Source organism: Stegodyphus dumicola, chromosome X2 (assembly GCF_044657685.1).
Source record: "Stegodyphus dumicola isolate Sdum_Otavi_A_Nest chromosome X2, ASM4465768v1".
NCBI lineage: Eukaryota > Metazoa > Arthropoda > Arachnida > Araneae > Eresidae > Stegodyphus > Stegodyphus dumicola.
The window spans coordinates 181,947,656-181,973,236 of NC_140781.1; the positions used below are offsets into that span (position 1 = coordinate 181,947,656).

General features: G+C 33.8%; 1 protein-coding gene across 1 annotated transcript in view; it reads right to left on the reverse strand.

Moving 5' to 3' along the window:
- The window catches only part of LOC118181595 (nucleolar protein 4), a 187,185-nt gene that overhangs the window by 25,279 nt on the left and 136,325 nt on the right, over nt 1-25,581 (reverse strand). The window contains exons 4-6 of the mRNA XM_085810007.1: nt 24,928-25,024; nt 5,749-5,933; nt 1,668-1,820 (exon numbers count right to left, since the gene is read on the reverse strand). Coding sequence (XP_085666133.1) covers nt 1,668-1,820; nt 5,749-5,933; nt 24,928-25,024 — 435 coding nt within the window. The remainder of the gene's footprint in view (nt 1-1,667; nt 1,821-5,748; nt 5,934-24,927; nt 25,025-25,581) is intronic.

Sequence of the window (25,581 nt, forward strand, 5' to 3'; positions counted from 1 at the left end):
GGATATAGAGGAACTAATACGAAGTGTAAATTCTATCAAATCAAAATTAGTTTCAAGATCAAGGGAAAATCATTTGTGTCTCAATGCTACGTATGGAAAAACATTTAAAGGATCTTGCTAGCTCCGGATAATGAAAGCGCACCAGAAAAGATATACAGCCCGTCCGTGCACCAGGAAGTTTCTGAGATCAAATCTTGTGATCAGGTGATTTACAAAGCTGCCCGATTAAAGATGAATCCTTGGAGGTAGTAAGGGACCTTTCAGTGTCTATTATCTTGCCTGGGAATCAGTTCAAATAATATGGGAATTTGCGTGAAGAATACAAGTTCCCATATCACAGTCAATTCCATGATAAAGGATGAAACAGATCGTTCTTCACCATTGATGTATAAAATACTCACTATTAAAAAAACTTGGTTTGCGGATCCCAAGTTCTTAGGATCGAGTCTTAAACAAACGCCGTTGGAAATTATTCTTTTGATTTGAGTCAAATATTTAAACATTAACTCAGAGAACTCAATTGAAGAAGCAGCCCGCTAGCAGTTAGTATTCATTAGACAGCAAATTTAATACTGTAAAAAGAATTTAAATACATGATTTTACTTCAACATTCTACTTGAAATCCCGTCTCTTATTTTGTTCTTAATACACAGGCCGTTAATAAGAGTAGCTCTGATTTAAATTAATCAAACTAGGTAATATTGGTAGGTTATTACGTAGTTCGATTCTTCAGAATTTTCTATACATGAAAAAGGAGCTTAGTTAAAACGTTTTAGTTTTGAGTCGCGAAACCCCTATTTAGAAATTAAGATGCTTAAGAGTTATACAAGAAAGAACTAATTAAATATCCATTTTATATGTTTAGGAATAATTAACCAATTTTTTTCAATCTTCAGCATGATTTTATTATTTTATAATTTTAAACGAGAAAGAAGTTAGATAACTCTAATTAATTGTTTAAGAAGTCATATTTTCATCTGATATTTGAAATACATTTATGAACTATGCTTCAAACATTAGCGTAAAATATGACCAGCACTTAACGTTTGGCAACTGAACGTATGAATATAACTTGCAGTGAGAAATTCAATAAAAACTCTCAGGCTTTAATCTCGCACTCTGTATTTCAAATGTTATATTTTTTAGAGATAGATTAGTTATCGCACAGAAACGTATCTCAGATTTGAACAGTAATGCATTTCCTGTAATTTCTTTGTAAAAAATATTTGAATAGCATCAGCAATCCGATTCATATTTCATACATTTCGCAAAATTCAAAATTAACATCTGCTAGTTTTAGAATTATGACATCATGCCAAAGCACTGCAGAATGTAAATAAGAGGGATCTCGTTTCAGAGTATGACCGTACATTCTTTTGTTTCATATTTTATCACGGCATATTTTAAATTAATTTTTATCCGTTTCTCTGAGCCCAGTCAGTAGCAGATCACAAAATGTTAAAGCATCAGTTTTCTATTAATATTTTCCATAACTGTGAAAACAAAATTATAAATTTTCACTTTATATGATTGAATTAGAAGTTATTTGCCGAAACATATATCAGTATCTTACCTAATGATAATTTTCTTTTAGCCGAATCGAAGCGGAGATACCATCATAATTCAGTTAATGTTAACAGTATTTAATAAAACTATGCTAAACTTACATTGAAAGCTTTAAGTCTCTCTGGATCATATTTGTTGATGTCGATTTTATCTGAATCGTCATCATCATCTTCATCGTCCTCATCTTTAGTGCCAGGCGAGAGATTATCTGGAGTACTTGACGCTTCCCTCTTCACACACCCATTACACGGACTCTGGAATAGGGCATAGGTTATTAGTAAACATAATTAATATTTTATTTTTAATTAAAGGCTGTTCTATTTTTAAATCAAGCCCTACATTATTTATTGCCAATCACCATTTTTAAAAAAGCATAGTTAATTTTTTTAATGCAATAAGGAAGTAGTTTAAGATACTATGTATGTGCAATCAGCCCCTGTTAACAAGCACCTCTTATAACGAATGATTCGCATAAAGAGCAAATTTAAATGTAAAAAATGACTCTCTTAACAAGCGATGTTTCTCAGAAGGAGTGATGTGGAGACATCGTGACATCACGTGCTGTAGCCTGCCTGCATTTCAGCTACAAGCTTTGCCCGAACAGAGTTATCGAACGCAACTCCGAGGGATTTGAGCAAGTGTCTGTGGAGCCTGTACTAAAATTGGTCGTGTCTTTGGCATATACAGCAAGAGCATCGATGAACTAGTGTAAGAACATAGCCAAGAGTTGACCACCGACTAACTTATGGAGCTGCGTTCTGTGTCACAATAATAAGGACTTGCGGAAGAGATTTTGTCAGAGGAGGGGGTGATTACATCTTCAAGAAAGCATCAGTCTTTCAGTGAAATAAGAAAGATGCTGAAAGCATGGGAAACTGTTGTATCGTACGTCGAAAGGCATCACTCTAATATGGCAGTGCCTGTACCCGCTACAAATTTAATTAACGATAATGCTGTGTCTCATTTTCTCCAAATTTTGAAGCTTTCGCAAAAACATGTCTTTAGACAACTTTCTTGTAAAAACGGTTGTAATATAAATAATAAACTACATTATTATAAATTTGTTTGAGTATTTATTTTCGGAGTGGAACGTACTATTCTATTTTTCATCGATTCCTATGGAAAAATATTTTTCGTTTAACGAGTGTTTCGCATTACGAGTAAGAATCAAAAACAAACTATGCTCCTTAAACAAGGTACAAGGAATAAAATGAAACTTGCATACTTATTTTCCATTCATATGATATGGTAAAGAGTTAAGGAATATTTCTTCCATGTGCTCTTGTGCTTCAATGGTTAATATATTCGCACGGTAAACCGAAGATCCCATGTTCAAATCCGAGACAAGCAACATTTGATTTTAAAACATTTTCTACTTCTAAACTTTTCCTGGTTTGCGTATCTGGCTCTGAAACTAGAAACAATATTTCGTCATCGAAATAGGATTGCCAGACTAGAGATCACCCAGCCTCCCTAACTGCCTTTTAAGTACTTGGCAGTGCTAAGAAGAAGGACATTCTCTAAATGTTATCTTGGGGCGCAATGGTCAGCACAATGATGCAGCTCAACGAAAATTCCGTAAGCGATTCAGGGAGAGAACGCACTTTATTTTCAAGTATTTCTCCCTGCTGAATTACTCCTCAGCTTCATAAAACGAATAACCTGTAAGGATTATGTTAATTTTATTAACAGTTAAGTTCCTTTCCTGTCATATTCTCAACTTCAACTTACTACTTCCGGCCAGAACGTAGTTTTGGAATCTTGCTGAATATTTAATGAGGAGGAGCGGTATTTAAACCACGAAGTTACTTACGGAGTCGGAGAGAATCAGAGTTTCTGATTTACGCGCGTCTGCCTTTTTGGCCACTCTCTCTTTCAAAGCTGTTATTACGCTCGGCCGTACTCAGGCCCTTGCTAAGCTTCGTAGTCAAATAAGTTAAGAGGCCAACTCGATTTGAACCTTGATAGCTTCGGCTATACTTCTTTAGTTAATCTTAGTTTTAGTTTAATTCTTAGTCTTTTAAGTTCAAGTCCAAGTGCGGGCTTTTCTTGTACACTCCCAGGCGGAGTTTTGTTAAATCTTACTGGAATAATAAAGGGTTAGTTACCCTTCTATCTTGTTGTTTCTTGTCACCGAACTCAAGCGATTATTTGCTTATCAGTTCTTAGATTCTTCACTTCCAACATTAACTTAGAATTACGAAGTGAGGAACTCTACAAACCTACATAGGGATCTATTCACTTAGTTAACTTCATAGCCCGTGCTGAGATTGCCAAGCGTCTATATAAGTAATAACAAACTCAGAAGGAGATTTAAACAAGGCTTTTTATTTCAAACTTAACAAATATAAAGCCGCTGTTTACAAATTGATCTCCGCAGGTTGCATCTTTCAGGTAACATAAAAAGTGAAATAAAATTCAGAGTAAATTAACTCTTGAGTCAAAAGCTTTTCACGCATTGGATTAACTTAATTCAGTTACGTGAGTAACTCGGCTAACAAAAGGCTAATGCCGAATAAAGTAATTCTCAGAGCTAGGAGAGGAAATTATATTCTGGTGAGAGCTGACGAAAAGAAGAAGTAGTAATATAGTTCAATGGTAAAATGATAGGTTAATTATCCTAAATCGTGCACACGGCTATTTTATGCTATTGCTTTTATTTTTTGGGGGAAGGGGGGGATCATATGATGACACTGTAGACAACACTCAAATTTCGAACTGATTAGCTTGCAGGACAGTTTATAAGGTATTTTATGTTAATTAACTGTGATTTAAACATTTATTATAACTTCTGCTTTCCATAATCCTCACCAGAATTTAAATTAGTTGTTTGAGTATTTAAATCGAGGTTTTTAATGTTTTTAGTGTTAGCGCTTTTGGCAGCCTAATTTGCCAGCCTAATACGCCCTATTGCCAGCTCAGCCAAAGATTATTTCGGCTTTAGTTAATTTTACTAACCGACGTTAAACGCTGCCTTAAATTATTTGAGCCAGCTAAACTAGACTATTTTGTGTAATCTCCGACTAGGTTGCTTGAAAAATGATAAAATTATTTATTTTCTAATTTCTTGCTAAAAATACACTTTGTAGGGATTGTACCTTTAATTGAGTGTAACTTGTGGGAAATCCTTGAATAGACCTGTAAGCGACTTATTGCTATGTCTAAGATGAAACAAAACTTAAGAAGGGTGTAAAAGACCCTTTTATTCAGAAATCAAAACAATTTAACAGAAGGCACTTCTTGTGCTTACAAACCAGTCAGCATTTATGACAATTTCAAACGAATTCAGATTAAAACTAATTTAAATCGTAAGTTAGCCAAAGATTACGCAGAAATGATAACAAGCGCCATAACAAGTACAATTGGCAATAATAATGCCAATTGTGCTTGTTACGGCGATATAGAGTATATTAGAAAAGGTTTTTCACATATAAACTTAAATTTGTGTCCTTTGGGTTCAGAAACAGATATATTTACTTCGTTCGTTGCACCAGCCCCCTGAAGGCGATGCAGGAGAAGGATGTACATTTCTTTTTTCTTTTTCCTTTTTGGTCTTGCCATCTTTCGCCCTTTTTACTTCCTTTTTACTTTAGCGATCTTTACACCTTTATCTTTTGCGCCTTCATGCAATTTTTCGTTCAGAGTTGAATATGGGATGGATTTTAAATGTATTATTTTAATTTATTTTGCATTATTACCACCACTTGTTGTTCCTTTCAACGAGGGATGAAATTAGGTTTTGAACTGCTTTTTACTTTTTTCATGCTGCCTTTTGTTCAAAATAAATTTCTATAAGTTCTCTTTTTTAGCAAGCATTTCGAATATTTTTTCTGAAATATGTTTCAGATCTCGAAAATCATTATTCTTTTGCTTTCAGTAACCTCAATCACTTGTATGAAACAAACTTAAGAATTAAAAAAAAGAAAAACTTTTTTCGATGATACTGAAGTTAGCGGTGCTGTTAGAAAACGTAAACACATTTATATATTTTTGAGTTAAATGTGTCATTGATAAAGGAAACTAAAGCTTCTGCCCGAAGATTTCCCCCTCCGCACCTGATTCAGTGTACACTCGACTTCATGTCTGGTAGGGTTACTGGACTAAATATCATTGCTAGAACAAGTGGTAACCCTACAATTTAAGTAAATACTAAATCTTAAATTTCTTTAAATTCCTACTTACAGCAGTTCTTTCATAGGCGTGATCGTCGTGATTATTTGGAAAGTCTCCTTTGATCATATTGATAGGTTCGTCATTCATGGGCTCTTGAGGCCATGGTAACGACTTTTCATGCTTCGTTTGTCTTACAGCTCGTCTTCTAGATGGCCCTGCTGGTGACTGACCTACAGGACTCTCAGCATCTGTCTCTGCAAAAAATTCGATAAAATGTAAGTTATATAAGAATTTATACAAATTCATTTACACATGCTTCAGCTTATAAGATACTGTCAACAAATAGCAGCCTATTGGCAGCGAAATTATTTTGCTTAAAGAAAATGCGATCTGTAATTTTGTACAATGTTTTGTCTGCTTTTAAGATTTCACATTCTTCAGGAAAATCGAGAAATTTCTGGTTAATTTTAGAGAAATATTTCTGTAACTTTCTCAAGTATTAAAAATTGCGTAACGCTGCAGGGTATTTTACAGCAGCATTTGGGTAACAGCCGAAAACTTGGAAAATTCTTCGTTAATTAAAATTGTCCATCGCTCGTTAACTCAGTAACTGTCCATCGCTTTTTTAAATCTCATAGTGCACGCTCATCGGAAAATCAAAACTTATGCAATATATCATGCTTAAAATTTAAACCAAGTAAACAACACAAGGCATACAAAATGGAATAAAACTTAGTCGGCTGCATGTTCCAACAAATAGTTATTGTTAAAAGTTATTTTTGTCAAAAATTGCTGTCTAAGACTGCTCAGCGAAAGAACTTGTTGATTATACATTGGTAGACAGAAAATAATGGCTTTTATAATATTGCGCCTTTTTCTCCGTATCAACATCGCATTCACCAAATCCTGTTCAAGTTAAATCATTCAAAGAAATTAAAATTAATATTTTTATAAATGACTATTAAACCAAGAAAACATGCGAATTACGAGTTCCCATTTTCCGCAGTGTTTTCTTGATAGCCATTGTAAGAAAATGATCAATTTTGTAATCTGAATGTAATGTGCCACCTATCATTCAACATCATAAGTGAATTTAACTTCTTTTCAAAACGTTTTCTTTAGATTGAAACATAACTATGAAATGGCTGTGTGATTTCTGTGAAAACAATCTTGAATTTAAATGACCAACATTTTGTATTTTGTATAATATTTGTATTTGTTTTGTATAACATAATAAGATGCTTGTATGATTAATGTGATGTAACAACTTATTCTTCGGATATATGTAGGATTAAAACTGATGAGAAAGAGAGCAGATCCAAAACTGATAAATGAGACTGATTGGCGTACTGAAACCTGATGCAAGGAGAGGCAGATTTAAAACTGTCGGAAGAATGGGTAAAATAATGTCGTTTTCTGAGTAACACTTACGCGAACAAATTATGAAGGACACATTTTTGTGACTTTTCAAAGCTAACAGCAAAATTTAAAAAAATCATATTTTAGCATTCGGCTATCCATAAAAAAGACATGGATCTAGTTAAAGAAGTGATTCATATAATGTAAATTTTCACAACGCTACAGCTTAGTTAGCTAACAACTTTTAGTAAAATCTGGTAAAATTTGTGTTGTCACATGGACCTAAAAGAAACTCCTAATTTAGAAAATTAGAAAATTGTACTTTCACTATTAAAAATCCATTTAAAGAAATGAAACGTACGTTCCCAGTTGAACGTAAAACCTAAATTAATGACATCTCGGACAATTTTGTTTGTATAGCAATGGGTGTTTTCATTGCTTCTTCAAACACTGATTTTTTTTCATTGTAGGTTTTTCTAAATGAATTGCACAGAAATTTAAATATACTAATTATATATTTTGAAAGTTATCTGCTCAAAATTGTAGTAACTTGAAAGGCTAATTTATTTCATTTAGTTTTTCAGTTTGATCTATTGTTGTTATTGCCATCAATTTCTATAAATATATTTAGTCTTGAAAATTTTTTGAAACATTTCACTTAGATTAGTGTAATCTGAAAAGTGACTGCTAAAGTTACGAAAGTTAATTCAAGTAAATCAGTTAATTTTTGGAAGGTAATTCTCCTTTACGCATCTTCTTCAGAAACAATGAAAGAATGTCATTTCGTTTTGTAAAATAACGTAAAATGTTAAAAAAGTATTTGTAAGCTGGAATGTTTAAAAGAATTACGTTTAATACGGTCGTTTACGCTTTATTCGAATATTTCTGCGCGAGTTCTTGATTATCTTGCTGGAAATTTGTATTAGAGCATTAACAGAATTAATTTATTATGGAGCTTTCAAGAGGATTATAGAGATAAATTTCATCTTGTAAGTTTTTTACAGCCTAATAAATCTTCTAGGAAATACCCTCAATCTCAGTTCACTATCTGACTTAATCCATTCAAGAAATGTTTTCTGACTATTTGCCTGTCGCTCTATAATAATTTATATGTCTGCAGTTTTTAATTTTATAACGGCCGAAAAGAACAAGAATATAAAACTGAACATTCTACATTGTGCTCTATATCAGCAGGATAATAAGACTGTTCCAGTGAAAACGGATAAATTTCACATTATTGAAAACCGAGAAATCTTAGAAGAAAATTTTATAAAACTGACATGGCTACTCCTTTCGAAATAAAGTTTATTTATAATGTGTATTTCTTTGAAGTAATTTCGCTGAGCTATTTCTTATATATATATATTTGATTTGCTTATAAAATTATGTTTAGTTTATCTAATACTTAGCACAAACTATATATTATTCGAACGAATTATCTTAATAACAAACTGATTAAAGTTTGCACTGGAACTTCAACTCCCACTCAAATATGATCCTCGCCGCTAATTATTTATTGCTACGAATTATAGATTTTACAATCTTAGAATCAACAAAAATTTTCAACAGCTGCTTGAGAGATATAAATTAATGAATCTCTTTTTTTAAGTTTAACTAAGATATAACTGCCACTTAATCCTTAGCTCCTGTTCGGATACTTTCTCTGGCCTAGATCTAATTATTAACAGATTAGTAAAACACTTCCAACTGTCACACGATAGACGTCATGAATCCTCAGTCTGAAAGAGTTTGCTAAATTGCTACGTAAACAGAAGTTCAAGCTTTCCCAATCCAAATCTTATAAATGTCAGCTACACTCGCTATTTAAACTTCACTAATTTGCATTTTCTGGTAAGGCTGAAAGAAAAATTGAAAGAACGTACACGCCACACACGCCAATAAATAACGTTCACGACAATAAATAAATAAATAATAAAAAAATTGTATATGTAACATTACAAAGTGTTATTATTTGAATAAAACTTTATATATTACCAGATACGCGTACTTAGATAAAGAATGACATCAATGAGAAAGCTGCTTGAATCAGAGAAAGTTCAGAAATAGAATTTTGCCTTTTCTTAGAATTTCAAGAATTCTAAGAAGTTAAAAAATATATTATTATTGTATTTTCAGCTACTTTTAACGACCTAAGTTATGTATCGTATCTTTCAATAGTTATAAAGGCCTTTTTTGAGTTTTCTATAGAAGCGAAAAATGCGTTTAATCCAATAAAACTGAATAATCGGAGGGTGTAAAACAGTCCAATCGAGATCTAGATGGAATTAATGTCGGGGTCATTTCTTTTACCATGTCCCTTGATGATTTCCAGAATCATGCATCTTATATGTATGTACGCATTTTTTACATCTCTATTTTAAAAATAAGTTCTTGACTGATAAAATGATCCAAAATAATCGGTTATTTCACGAAATATCGTTATTGTTATGTATGTAAAGAAAACTTTAAACAATCGTTTAATATCTCAAATAAATTCGTTAAAATGAACAAGGAACTAAATTATCATGAATAATTTTTTTTAACTAAAGGTTTATCAGAAGAGGATTAGGTTATTTGATTACGGTAAAGCGCACGAGGGTTATCTATCCAAGAAGAGGAATGTTTCTGATGAGAACTTTGTAAGGGAAACTGCTCGTATTTGCATTACACATAGGGAAACCAAGAAAAGCAGCCATGCAGACAGTTCGTTCATCTGGGTTCGAATCCTGGCCGAACTGCCACTATTCAGTGTTCTTAACCTCACGGTCAGTAGTTTATTAAAGCATTTGGGGAGTTAAGGTAAATTATCAATAATTTCATTAAAATTTCAAGCCGAAAAATTTTAACATCCTGCTTATGCAAGCAGGGTGTTAACAAAGTTGCTGCCCAGCTGGCACAACAGCTAGTGACGTGAACTGTTGTACCGATGGGCTGGCGAGTGAATCTAAGAAAATGCATGGATATTTGGAAGGGTATAGTGTCTGCGCTGCAAGGGGGCTTTCAAAACAAACGGCAAGCCAAAATCCCTCTTCAGAGATTGGTGGTAGGGAAAGAGGAGATGGAAGGCCCATTCCGGAGCTGTTCTACCTCAAAATTGGGGCAGAAGCTTAACAGCGATACCTAATGTATACCTAGCACAGATACCTCCTTGCCTTGTTTTAACTGTACCTGTATATAAAGTCTCTGACCTATTTCAATTATTATTAAATTAAAAATATTGAAGATACAAATAAATTGATGGAATTGATAGACAGATAAACTCAATAAATCTCTTTCTTTCCATATGAAAAGCGAGTCGATAGACGGTGCCAGAGGGAAACATTTACCTTTTTCCCGGTAAAAGGAAATGGCGATTCCCCAATTGGAAGAAAATGGCTACATAAACGCAGAGAAAAATCAGAATGCGTCGCTCTAGAAACAGTATTTTTGATCCGCAAAAAATATTTTAGAAATAGAGAGCCTTTTTATCTTGCTCTGGGGATATGTGAAAGTTGTTCACAAGACCCAAGTGATGAATGTTGATGACATAAAACTCAGTATAACCAACATAGTAGCCACTGTAGATATCGGCAAGCTAAGTATATGGCATGAACTCAATTATCATCTAAACATTCTCCATGCCACGAAAAGAGCACACATAGAAGTGCACTAGTTTTGTCGTATTTTTAACAGTTCATGAGTTCATGATGTGTTAGTCATTAAAATTTACCAGAAATTTTGTGTATGCCCTGTATATCACGTATAAAAAGTTTTTAAACATATCATTATTGAAAACTTTCTTGTGGGAAAGTGATTTCAAGGTGATGGATACAGCCTGGTGATCAACAATTTATAATAACGATATAATGTGTTTATAGTTAATGCATCGGCGGCTGCTAATAGTGGAAAATCACTTAATTCAATATTAATGAAGGGAGGAATACCAGGAAAGATTTATTTTCTTTTATTATTAGATTCTGAATGTGGCGGATGAAGTTAAACAAATGGTATTCAAATAATACTGAGCTATCGAAGAATAGAGAAAGAACAACTCAGCATTATTCTTTTCAACTCTTTAGTTAGGCCTTAGGAATGTGATGGAGTACGGCTACAGATAGTTTCTCTTATGATTTAAAGATACTTGACATTAAAGAGACAGGAATGAAAAAAAAAATATCAGCAATAGATCGCCTCTTTGTTCCGTTAGGTTTAATTGGACCTGGTAGAAAAGTTAAAATATTTCTACAGAAACTTTAGCTTTCGAAAAGAAATTGAAACATGTCTCTTCTTCAAATTGACTCTGAAGAATAGAAGGCATTTCTGGATATTCTTAAAAGTAGTCAACGATTATCGTATCCCTAGATTTGTTTTCTAACCGATGAAATAAAACAAATAGAAATAACATAATTCTGCAATGCTAGTCAGAAATCCTATGGTGCTGCAATTTGTATGAAATGTATATCATCTTCGAATGAATGTTCATCAAGACTTCTTTACAGCAAGTCTCGTGTTCACTTTTGAAGTCAATTACCGTTCCTCGTTTGGAACTTTGTGGTACAGTTCTGTTGGTAAAACTAATGAAAAGAATATTGGAGGCCATTCAACTAGCTACAGACGAAGCGTATTATTTTACTGATTCTTCAATATCACTAATATGGATTAAGAAGGAATCCCGTCAGCTAAAGAGATTTGTTGCAAATAGAGTGTCTGTTATTTGCAGGACTGCCTTGTGAAATAATTTCATCTGATATGACTGATATGAAATATGTGAAGGAATTCAAACTTAAGGATAATGATTTAGTTAATCTAAATATGAACACTAATTCCCTTGTCTTAGACTGTATTTTTAATATTAGTAATAATTATTTCTCTTTAGACGTATATTATATTTCATTAGCATATTTATAGCAGATTGTAAAGGAAGAAATTTAACAAGTCCTGTAACTCTTAAAGAACTGAAAGATGCTGAAACATATCATCATAAGGTATGGTATCACAACATTTTGGCAAGGATAACCTCTCCTTAAAAAATAAGTATTGTGCTTCTTCTAAAAATAAAGTAAGAATTTTTATATCTAAAGTCCTAAACTCAAAATTTTTATATCCATTTTTACGCAGGGATTCTCTTCCGAAAGTGGGATACAGACTTACAAATATTCATTGCAATCACAAATTTCCCTACGTAATGCCAAAAGATCATGTATTAAAGTTTTAATATTATCATCTTAAATATTTGCATTTTAGTGCGAAAGCTTTATTGCATGAAGTTCGCAGCCCATTTTAGGTCATTAAGGATCGAGATAAAGTTCGAAAGGTTGTACATGAATGCTGCGTAACATGTTTTAAGGTTAAATCAATTGTAATTGATTAATTGATTTATGGGAAATTTACCTGGTGAAAGAGCTAACCCAATTTACACTGGTGTGCAAAAATTTCGGACGAGACGGTTTTTTCAATATAACTTTGTCCAAAAGCTTTCCAGATCAACACATTTAATACCGTAAGATCCCCAATACGTAAGGACATGAGTAATGTAAGCAACACTTACTAAAAGAGAAATCAGAGGGATAAAAAGAAGCTTTATTGAAAAAGTAGCATGGAGCGCAATGCGACTGAAGGCCGAAACATCCCTGTGATGGGTGTCCAGCAAGAAACATCCGGTCTTTAATAGGAGATATGATCTCCCCTGACTGCTAGGCAGGTTTCACAGCGTCTGCCCATGCTGAGAATGAGGGTGTCAATGAGTTGTTGAGGCATTGCTGCCCATTCGTCTTGCAGCGCCAATCGAAGCTCCGGAATCGTTACTGGTGGTAAAGTACGAGCTGCCAAGCGTCTGCCTAGAAAATCCCATACATGCTCGATGGGATTGAGATCCGGAGATCGTGCCGGCCAATCCATACGTTCAATATCCTCACTCTCTAAGAGCTGTTCGGCAGCTACTGTGCGATGACATGGTGCATTGTCGTCCATGAAAAGGAACTGCGGACCCATAGCGCCTCTAAAAAGACGCACATACGGAAGAAGAATCTCGTTACAATAACGAGTCCCGTTGACTGAACCTGCGTCGAAGATGTGAAAGTCTGTACGACTACCAAGCATGATGCCTCCCCAAACGAGAACACCACCACCTCCATACCTGTCCCTTTTAATGATGTTCGAGGGATGATTGCGGCTTCCCCGCTCTCTCCAGATGAGTATGTGATGAGAATCGCTACTCAGACTGAATCTGCTCTCATCTGTAAAGAGTACTCGTCCCCATTCATTGTCTCTCCAATTCCGGTGTTCCCGGCACCACAGAGAACGCCTTCTCCGATGGGCAGGCGTTAAAGGTACACACCGTACAGGGCGTCGTGCAAACAGACCACCACCGTGCAGTCTTCTGGCCACGGTAAAACGCGATATCGGTCGTCCAGTCGCCTGTGTCGTGTGTCTAGCGATTTCTCCCGCTGTCTGCCGCGTGTTTCTTCTGGCCTGTAAGGCAATATACCGGTCATCTGCGGGTGTGGTTCCTCGTGGACGACCACTACTAAACCCCCGGATAGCTGTTCCTGTAGTTTGAAATTGTCTCCAAAGTCGTGAAACGATGCCTGTGAGCAATTCCGAACTCTGCAGCCACACTTGTCACACTGCGGCCTTCCTCCAACTTCCCAATGATTCGACCTCGGGTAAAAGCATCCAGATGTCGTCTAACAGATTGATTATTCGCCATTCCTCGCTGAGGCAGCAACTCGGTGTGATTTTAACTGCTATACGGCGTGCAATCTCTTTGCCAGAAATACTGATCTTACATCGACAACATGCTTTATACTACTCAGACACTCCCCCATTACGTCTACCTGCATATCTGCGCATGTGCTACCGTACATCACTTTACTTAATCTCCTGATTGGTCTTTCTGTCCGCTCTGCCTCTTCGTTCAGCTTATATGCTAATTTTTCGACTTCGTCCTTAATTTTTGCACACCAGTGTATTTCCCAATGTATTTATTACTTGTGGCTTTGATTCTTCTGGTCCATTACTCATAAAAATAAAAATCAGAGAAATGGTAATTATGGAAAAGTGTATGATGCTATATTTATATGTTTAACTACTAAAATGATATATTTAGAGGGGGTAATTGATTTAACTACAGATGAATTACTTCTTACTATTAAAAGATTTATCGCTAGACGTGGAAAAGGCAATACTATAATGTCAAAAAACGGTACGAATATTGTTAGTGCAAACTCAGAATTCAAAGAATTTCATAATTGAGTCCTTAAATCTAATTCTGATATAGCGCAATTTCTTAATGGCTGAAGGTATAAATTGGAAACTGGTTCCACCCAGGACACCAAATTTTGGTGGTTTATTCGAATCAGGCATTAATGCTGTAAGGATTATGTTAACTTTATTAACAGTTAAATTTTGAGTTAAACTTCCTTTCCTATGTCTTCTTAATTTCAACTTACCACTTTCGGCCAGAACGTAGTTTTAGAATCACGTCTGAATGCTAATGAGGAAGAGCGGTATTTAACCGCGAAGTTCTACTGTCTTAGAGAGAGAGAGACCAGATATTCTGGATAGCACGCGTCCGCCTTTTTAGGCTACTTTCTCGTAAACTATTATTATGCTCGACCGTACTTTAGGCCCTTGATAGTTTCGCAGTCAATTAGCGTTAAGGGGCCAACTCTGTTAGAATCTTGATAACTTCGGCTATATCTCTTTAGTTAACCCTTTGAAGGGCACTGGTATATAATATATACCGGTTGTTTGTCAATTTTTTAACCTCCGAAAAAATGCTAATTTTTCTACACCAAAAGCTATAATCGTAAGTTTCTAGTGTTTCCTTTCAATTCTAAATGGTAGCATCAACCTATGAATGCTCAATATTTTGCAGTTATGAAATTAATATACCTCTTTGCAAGGTATCATGTTGGAAGATTGATAAATTCTATTGGAAGGAAAGAAAAGATTCAAAACCTGCAAATATATGACGTACACATGCTGAATCTTATATATTTACTTCATTTTTGTCAGAAATGATAATTAACAGAAGATTATTTATACGATTTTAAAACCGGTATATAATATATACCGGCGCCAACACTGAGGGTACCACGCCAATAGATGGCAGCACCAGTCTTCTCCTTTTATACTCTGTGACACGACAGAATTTCTTTATTAGTATAACAGTTTATGATGTAATAATTTTTCATGATTAATTTATAAGTCGTTTAAGATTCAGTATTATGTTCATGGAGGAATGGGGAGTTTATTGACTGTGCGCTAGGACTGAATACAAGTATATTAGTTTCATTTATTCTTTGTGTACTCAGCTCGAGTTTCATTCGTCTGTGTTTAGCTAAAATTTTTATTTCAGCACTTATCTCTTTCCTAAGAGAAAGACTCATCGATTTCAAAATTGCCATCTGGGGTCAAAACTTTACACAATTGTGGGGGTTAAATGTGGCATGTTAGCCCCCAAAAGACACCCGTTGCTTCGTGTTTTCCAAAATTCTAGAATGCAAGGAAAATGAAAGAGGTGATTGACAACTAATTTGTCATTCGGGAGTCACGCCTTCTTCCCTTTGTGAGGTGTGATAAGATCACACAAAGGGAAAGCTCACTTAAAATGGAAATGTACTTAAGGTCCATCTCACCCGAAGTCGCGAGCTCTCCGTCGCTCTTCCTTCACGAAAACTGCTGGTTTGAAAGCATGCTTTTATTCTTTAGGGAAATTCTTTGTTAATTTCAGATGAAAGACTAGAGAACACAAGAGAAATCTGCGCTCTCGTTGATACAAATAGGTTGTTTCCGAAATAAATTCTCACAGTTGGTGAAAGGAGGAAAAATATTTCTAAGGCCCGTTTTAGATGCAAACTAAAATTTATCCAAAAGTTGAAAAGGAGCCCCTATGCAGCCAAAGGGGTTGAAAATCAGAATAAGAGCTTTGAGGTGTATCAAATAATAAAATTGTTTAACGGTGTTTCTTCCTGAACAAAAAGATACATTACAACCTATATTTACAAAAAATAAAAAAGGGACCCTTACGGTCCTTGATGATCTAAAGTGTGTGTGCGTGGAGGGGCGGCGATTCTTCGTATCATAGTATGAAGCATGGTTGTTTTTTCACATATTATCTAAAGTATAAAATACAACTTCAAAAATGCAACATACTTTCTCAGCTGAGTCGGTCGTAGTGTTTCACTTTTCAATTTTTTTAATTTTCGGCTGAGTTCATCTGCTTGTAATATTATACTAGTTCAGTTACAGCATGATACGATTTACACATGCAGTGTTATATTTGCTAAATTTTTTTATAAAATAATATTGAATTTAAATCAAGTGGAAAAGCTTTTTACCCATATTTTACATAAGTATGTTCAGCTGGGTTGCGTCATCAAAGTGCATAAAAAAACATAAATTTTATTTTTAAAATTTTAAATTTCTGCCAAAATTTAAAAAAAAATTGTCTTTAGACTTACATAACTATATTCAAGCACTCATCACTACAGACGCACATCAAAAGTACCCACAATTAATTTTAAAAACAAAGATTAACAGTTGGCAGCTACCTGGAAAATAATGTCCTAGAGGGGCGCCGGTATAAAATATATACCGGCTCTCAAAATTCAGGATTTCGCTCTAGATTTTTTTTAAGTCTCAATTTTGTGTCCTTAGGATCCATAAGTTATAGTTCATGCAAAATTTTACCACAGTTTAAATTATTTTATATACCGCCCCTCAAAGGGTTAAGATTAGTTTAGTTTAATTTTTAGTCTCTTAAGTTCAAGCCCAAGTATCGGCTTTATATTTCAACTCCAAGACGGAGTTCTGTTAAATTTTATTTGAATAATAAAGGGTCTTTTAACCGTTTTCAATTTTATTTATTGTCTCACGAACTCAAGCGATTATTCGCTTACTAGTTCTAAGATGCTTCACTTTCAACTGTAACTTAGAATTACACAGTGGGGAATCCTACATTTGGCACCCGAAAAGTTTTCAACGGACCATGTCATTAGAAACCGGGAAGTTTACATTGACCCCTCCGACCTTTCAGGTCCCTCAAACGGCCGCGAATCCACTGGAAGGATTTGGATTCATCGTAGAAACGCTGCGTGCCTCTATGAAGCCAGCCGCAACATTTGACGGCAAAGACTTAGTGATGACCTTCCTGGAGCAAATAGACATGCATTTCACTTTGCATCTGTGAACCAGCTGAAGGAAGAGACTATCGTTACTACAGCCTTAAAAGCTCAAGCCCTCAGCTGGTATAAAGGGATCGGCAAGTTATTGTTGGGGGCCCAGGTTCAGAATCGTACAGCTGGGAAGACTTCAAGTCTGCATTATTAAAAGCATTTCCAGTTGTTAAACCCTCTAAGCGGCGACGCCGTATATATACGGCCTACAATATTTTTTGTGATATCTGTAAGAACGTATATATACGTGTATATTAATATCTGTCAAAGAAATTAAAACAATATATCAAAATAAAACAAATCCAGTATGAAATACCATCAGAGTTTTTACATTAAAATAAAAATAATAACTTGTTCTCATAGTAGTTTTGGGAAATTTGCACTTTCTTAGCGAAATCCCTGGCTAGCGAAAACCCTGGCCGCTCAGAGGGTTAAAGACCGAGCGAAGCTAGAGTAGGAATTGTTTAGCAAATATCAAAGCAATTTCGATGAGTTGACGGAATTTATTTTACGGAAAATTAAAATCTTCAATTTATTGTACGGGAAGAGGCCAGATAATGATCTCATCGAGGTGATTTTACCCCGTCTACTACCGTCAGCTCAAGATTTCCTCGAAGTCCGTAACCCGCAAAACATTAGAAAGTCTCTTCCAGCTTGCGGTGAAGTTCCAAAGCAGAAACAACTCGAAAAAGGCGAGTGCTATCCAGGATATCTGGTATCTCTCTCTCTAAGACAGTAGAACTTCGCGGTTAAATACCACTCTTCCTCATTAACATTCAGACGTGATTCTAAAACTACGTTCTGGCCGGAAGTGGCAAGTTGAAATTAAGAAGCGATAGGAAAGGAAGTTTAACTCAAAATTTAACTGGTTATAAAATTAACATAATCCTTAAAACGCATTTAAATACCATCTTCAGCGTACAATCGGGAATTACAAATTCACTTAAGAATTCTGTACTATTGTCACATAGATTGAATGTATTCTCAATTCTCGTTCAATTTTACCTTTATCCACAGATGCGAATGACCTTAGGCCTTAATGCCATGCCATTTTTTAACTGGATGTTCCACTAATTTTTATCCTGAACCTGATGTGTCTCATCTTACCGTTAATAGATTTCTTAAATTGCAGATTATTATTAAGTTCATTGAAATTATTTGGAAATATTGGCAAACTGATTATAGAAAACAACTTCAACAGCGCACCAAATGGTTAAATAATAAAGAAAATTTAAAGGAAGGTATGTTGTGTTAAAGGAAAGATAACCTTCCATTTAAATGCTCTTAGCTAGAACTGTCGATGTTTTATCTGTTACTTTTACAAGTAATTAAACCACAGTTATTAAAGTGAAAACATCAAACGGTGTATATATTCGACGTATTCGGAAAAATGTGTTTACTGCCTATCAACGATAAGAATGCTTAGCTTTACATTACGGTGTTCTTATTGAAAATTATGTTTTGTAATGAAAATAGAACTGTTTTAAAAGAACAAGTAAGATTGTAACATAGTGAATTAGTTTACGTTTTTTATAATATTTATATTATTTATACTGTACGATTAACTTTTTATATTATTTTACACTGTATTTCATGATGGAAAATTACCTGTTAGCTATTCATATTTGCATCGAAGAGACTAAGTTATTCTTAAAAATTTTAAACTGTATGTTTATAATTTACATACTGGAATTTCAACCGGCGGCATGTTAAATTAGAACACAGCACTGTAGAAAAAGAAAACACTCCCTTAACCTCTAGATTCGGTTAAGGCAACATACCAGAACCTGTCAGTAATATGTAATATATTGGAAATTAGAGGTAATAAAGTTGTTTGATTTTACGAAGTACAATCCACTCGTTTAGTTTAGCAATAGTAGCGAACATTCAATCACCATTAAAAATTTAATCATTATTAAAAAGGAACTTGACCCTATACAAAGGATTCATTAAAATTAAGGATTATTAAAATTATTAAAACTGAGTGTTCTTCTGGATATCTACATACTTGCGAAACCTGAGTCTCTCATTCATTAAAGACGACTAAAAAATTAATTCTGTTAAGAGAGCAAACCCTAACGCAACTATTGCTAAAGCATGAAAATGCCTGAATAGTGGCGCCATCTTTTGAAATGTTTTACAAAATTCTTGATCAAATTCATCTTGTATGAATTCTCTAATAAGGAAGTGAAGTCAGGACCGGCGCTAGATTTTTTACCGCCCGGCGCAAACTCTGCGACTCCGAAATTCTGAGCATCCAGTATCTTCCTAAATTGTAAATATTTTGTCGCCCCTAAACTAATATATCGCCCCGTGCTGCTGCACAGGTTGCACAGGCTCTAGCGCCGGCCCTGCCTTAAGTTAATACTCGTGTTTTCTTCTAGAAGGTTAGAGTTACTTTGAAAGGCTTATTATGCACTATAAATATTTACTAAATTTTTTCGTTGAATTATGCCTAAAGAGTAGAAACTGAGACAAATCGAATCAATCAACGAAAAAATTCTCAGAAGCGCGTAGACTGGGCAAGAGGAAGTTCACGTGCAACGAGTATTACTCTTCAGAATATTTCGAAAGCAATATTGTGTTATTAATGTGTAAATAATTATTAATAAATATCAGTAATTAACTATCCAGTATTATTTCTGCATTAATAGTTAATTTAAAATCTATTAATAATTGATAGTATGCATATACCTGCAAAATATATAAAATCCTGAATAACATATTAAATAAACAATTATTTGAAAATTAGTGAAATTTAGAAAATCCTGTATATAACATTAGTTGAAAAATATTAAATTTGCTCGTTTATCCAAGTGTTCTGCAATATACCCCGCAAAAAATATTAATACATTTTCTAATTCAGAATCAGATAAATAAAATAACACACTTTTGAGAGTATTATTTTACATGTTTTTAAATACCAAAAGAAGAGAAATTATGATAACAGCTACGAATCATGAATAGTATGATTCATGTTGATTATGAATTCTGAGATCTGTGGCAACAAATTTAGTAATAATAAATACTCACAGTTTGATGGAAATAAGTTTCAACATTTAAAGGATGCAAAAATTGTGAAATATATCTGCCGAGTCAGTTTCTGCAAAAACATTTCTCATGGAATTTCTCAGTTCTTTTTTTATGAATTTAGATTCAAAATGAGTTTCCCAGTTGCAGATATTGCAGACAAACTATTCCCATTTTTTATGTGCATTCACGTAATGCGAATATTAATAACGTGACCATCCTGTTTTAAAGCTTCCACATATCTAAATTGTTTAGACATTCACAAGCTTTAGCAAAGGACCTTAGTGTGTCTTTAAACCGCCGAAAACCTAAAACAAAATAACTTTTTCCGCGGATAAAAATTTCTTTACTTTTTTTTTTTTTTAACTCAAGAACTTTAACCCAGGCAGCAGTTTTGATAAAAGGAGTATAATGAAATTAAAATTTTTACAAGACCATGTGTAAAAGAATTAATAACTTAAATCCTTTGAAATCCAAATCGACGTTTGTACATTTAAGTGAAATTAAATAACATGGAGCAGTATCTCATTAGTTTCAAACTTGTAGAGACATTATCTATTTTTTGGAAGCCGGAGAGAAGAAAAATTAGCAACTTGCCTTTGCCGGGAATCGAACCGCGGACCTCTGGAATACCGGCCCAGTGTGCAGAACTACTACACCACGAAGGCACGCTAGGAATGCGGGAGAAATACCTTATATACTCCCCTTTTAAAGGGCGAGTGGCGTTTTTAGGGGACCCAATCGCCAAACCTGGGTGAGGAGAATCATCATCCAACACCCTTTTAGTTCGGGCGCCACTATAGAGACATTAGGTTAGTTGGAAAAGCCGATCTGCCATGATGAAAAATCAGCAAGAGATGAAAAATCAGCAACAGTCTTCGCCGGGAATCGAACCACGGACCTCTGGAATACCGGCCCAGCGTGCAAAACCACTACACCGCGAAGGCACGCTAGGAAGGTGGGAGAAATACCTTATAATCTAATGAAGAAAATACAGAGATAAAGAGAGAAACGAGAGTGAGAAACATCGAGCGACAGGACGTTGAGAGAACAGAGATCGAGTGATAGGTTATAATTTTTCAAGTATTGCTACAATAAGTACCCGACAGAAAGATGAAAAGACAGAGTTTTTAAAAGTCATGCAGCCACGGCAAATGTGATCGACAGAGAGTGAACATTCACTGAGGCACATATTTGAAAGAACCTGGGAAGGGGGTTACTTATGCATTTTTGCCATTACTAAATTAATTCTATCTATTTCGAAATTCCATCCTAACAAAATATCTTTCAGTCTATTTCAATTCATTGCTTACAATTCCAAAAATTGAGAGATTTATGAACGACATACATGCTTCATTAGGCCTTCTTTTATTTTATGCTCCACAAATATGTATCTAGCACGTATCTAGTTAATATCATTTATAATAACAACTAATCTATTAGTTTTTTAACATTTTACAGTTAAAATAATTAATAAAGGATGTTTACATTACTATGTATCATGTATCCCGGATTACAGAATAATTGTTCTGAAAGCCATGTATTAATTATTAAGGAAATATAACCGCTTTTGTTTAAAGTATATTTTAATTAATAATATAATTGTTAAGCTCACTTTCCTGTCATTTTCTCCAGAATATTTTTAACTTTTCACAGAAATTACATTTATTTATTCTGAGAATGCATAAACATGAGAATATGTCTGCGTAAACGAAATACATGTTAAGTATAATCATTAAGATATTTTGTTTCACCCGTGCGCTAAAACATCCCTATAGCATTACACATTATTTTCTCTTTCTTAGTTCAAGTTGATTAATGATGAAATGTAAAACGGTTGTCTGCTTTTCAAGAAAAAAAAAAAAAAAAAAAAGAGAAGGCCCACCAGCTGCTGAGCGGTAAAGCGCTGAACACTGGTAGTTCGGTCTGGGGTTCTAATTTCGATGAACAGGCTGGCTGCAGGGCGTTTTCGTGGTTTTCCCCATGTGCAACGTGCATACTAGCCAGTTTCCCTTAGAAATTCCTCACAAAGGTATATGCAAATTACACATAATTCTGCTGTAATTAAATACTGTAATGATTTGGCAGACAGGCACAGGAATGACGAAGCTTGGCATCAGAGTCCTGGCATTTTTGTGTCTGAGTGTCATACAACAGAATGATGACACCGGATTTTGCCTTTAACTGCACATCTTTATTCAATTCAAATGGCAGATCATTTTTCTTTTAGATGAAATACTCCAAATTACATATTGAATAGTGATTTAAACTAAATAAGATTAAAGTTACTGCGTCATACTATTCAAACAAAGGGAGACAGACGGGAAGAGCTGCAGCAAAGGTCTGATAGCAGCAGGAGGAGAAAGCAGTCTGACAAAAAATAGCGCGAACTATGTATTTATACTAGCAGTTATATAACATGCCAGAATATTCTCGAAATTACTGGTCTAGGGAGATCTCTAGGGGAAAGATCCTGAAATTGCGGAAAGTTAATTAGAGGTTGCCTGTTCGCGTAGAGCAAAACAATCGTATTTTTTTATATTTTATATGTATATATATAAACATAATAATATGCTAAAAATTCAAAACAAAGCTTTTAAACCCGTCCTGCACTATAGCTGCAGGATTGAAGTAAAATAAACTTAGAGCACCTAAGTCCTGATTCAGAAGTCAAACAACAAAAATCAGCGTTAATTCACAAAATTTTCACAGGACTAGTTTCGATGGTTTTACCGAACCATCATCTTCAGCTGCAAAACCGCAAATGAACAAGATAGGAAATAATGTTTAGATAAGATAAGAAAGCCTGGACAAGAATAAGCAAGTGGCGCCATCTGTTGGCGAAACCAGAACTAAAACATAATTTCTCTAAAAGCCGAAGGCAAATTTGGATTGGAATTAGGATCGTTAACTAGAACAGAAAGATTTTTATGAATGTGAAATGCCTCTAGAATTTATTCGGCGTGTTATTGTGTCTTAATTATTAGAGCACCTAAGGTTAAAATTTAATTAGAATCAAAGCAAGGAAATACCTTAACAATATAAATAATTGCTATCGTGTATAAGAGGTTTGACACAATGTCCAAACATATCAAAATTAAAATAAGAATGCATTAGTAAAATAAATTCTAAAAATAAAAATACGAAAAGGAAAAATATACAAAATTATACAAATAAATTAAAATAAGAATTCATTAGTAGAACAAACTCGAAAAATAATAATGCGAAAAGGAAAAATATACAAAATTATACAAATAAAAATTAATCTCCTTTTATTGAAACTCCAATTCAGAACTCATCAGGGGGAAATGAATTAAAGCTTCATAAAAGCCGATAAATTTATTTCGAAAACATGTTTCGATCTCCTGGTTCATTTGTGACCAAAAGACACACACACACACACACACACAAAAAAAAAAAAAAAAAAAAAAAAAACAATTACATTTCCGTTTAAGACATTAAAATTCATATAAAATCAAAAAATCGAATTTCAATCATCGGGTAAAGGGAATAATAGGAAAAATTCTGGATATATTTCAGATTCGATTCGATTGCTATAAATCGACCTTTATCAAGCTTTAATTCATTTCCCCCTGATTAGTTCTGAATTGAAGTTTCAGTAAAAGGAGATTAAAGGCTTTCGAATTTGGGAGAACAGATGAATTTAGGAGGAGAGCACCATATCTAAAATGTTAATTTTGAGGTCGCCAATTATTCTTAAAGCAGCAATCGTATTTTCTCATATCTTACACACACATATGTATACAATGGAGACTATGTCATTTGTTTACGTATTCTTTATTAAACTAAATTTTATCTTCGCAATAATAGCCCTGGATTTTACTTTTTAAAAATATTTTTAAATTAATGAATTAATTTTAAAGTATTTTTTCCAAAATTATATGTATAAATGCAACAAGGAGTCCGACAAAAAGTTTAAATATGTATCGTATGGCATAAAAAGAAACCGCATAGAAAAAAACTTTAAAAAGGGCAAACAAAGACCGCTACGTATTAATAAATTTATACACTTATGCTTCAAAATTAATTTTTATTTTGAATATTTAATTAATTTTGAATAATAATTTAAAATCGAACTATAATGAATGAAGACTGATCGAAGTTACACTATTCGAGTTAATGTTGAATTTCTGGCAACAAAATTTTAAAAACATTAAATTTATTTAATAATTAATTTTCTTATTAAAATATGCACTAGAATTCCACAGCAGTTAAACAGCCATGTTTTCTTCCTTTAAGGGTAAAAACTGCAAGTAAATGGGTGAAATAGAAAACTGCCGTGATTATTACAATTCCTGCATATTTAGGTTTTTAATTAGACAAAAGAATATATACTTTTTTAAAATTTCATATTATCTAAAAAAATAAGTTTTCAGTAAAGCAATATTTAAAATACACTTTTTACAAATATAGAGTTTATTTAAATAAAGATACGGATGCATCAGCTTTAGAGCATACCTGTAAAAGTTTTAGAGGATAGCCTGGTGTTAATAACAACTCTGATTCATATTAAAACCAACAATAAAGTTTCTAAAACTTTCACTTAGTGACAAAACCTTTATTTTGTATTTTTTATTCGATTTTTAAATTGTTTTAAAGGAATAACGACTTGAGTAATGCATGCTGCATTCAGAAAATTAGAAACAAAATAAACACCTTTTTTTTTCCATGCACTTACCTTCCTTGTTGATTCCATCATAAAGAGGACCACATGCAGCTGGATTGAGAAGAGTGTTGGGCTCCTCACTGACCTCACTTTCAACATCCTCAGAATCCTAGTCAGAGACAATGCACGAATTCACATCCTCAGTTTTAATATCAAATATAAAATGTCACTTAGAATTAATTAAGTTTTAACAACTAGAGCTATTAAAAGTAAGTGATGGAGAATTGGTAATGGGATTCATTATAAGAAATACACCAATTTTAAAAATATTTTTTAAAATTATAAATTATAAGAAGCAATTTACAGATTCCAATAGCTTTAATCGGCATATTTTTATGCGAATCAAACCGGAAATGTATGCGAGATGATACTATTAATTACATATTTTGAAAGGCCGTAAAATGAGATTCACGTCAATAAGAAATGTACTCATTTATATAACCGTGATTTAATACTGTGTTCTTTATAGCGATCTGAGTTCAGTTTATCTTCATATTAAATAAATCTCCACTATCATGTAATATTGGTAACATATAAGACATCACTGAATAACAAGAGGAATTTTTAAAATTATGTCATTAATTTTCAAACTTTCAAAGTTTGGAATTACACTAATGCAAAGATAAGGCGAAATGCTTATGTGGTTTATGCAAACATTTTTTACAT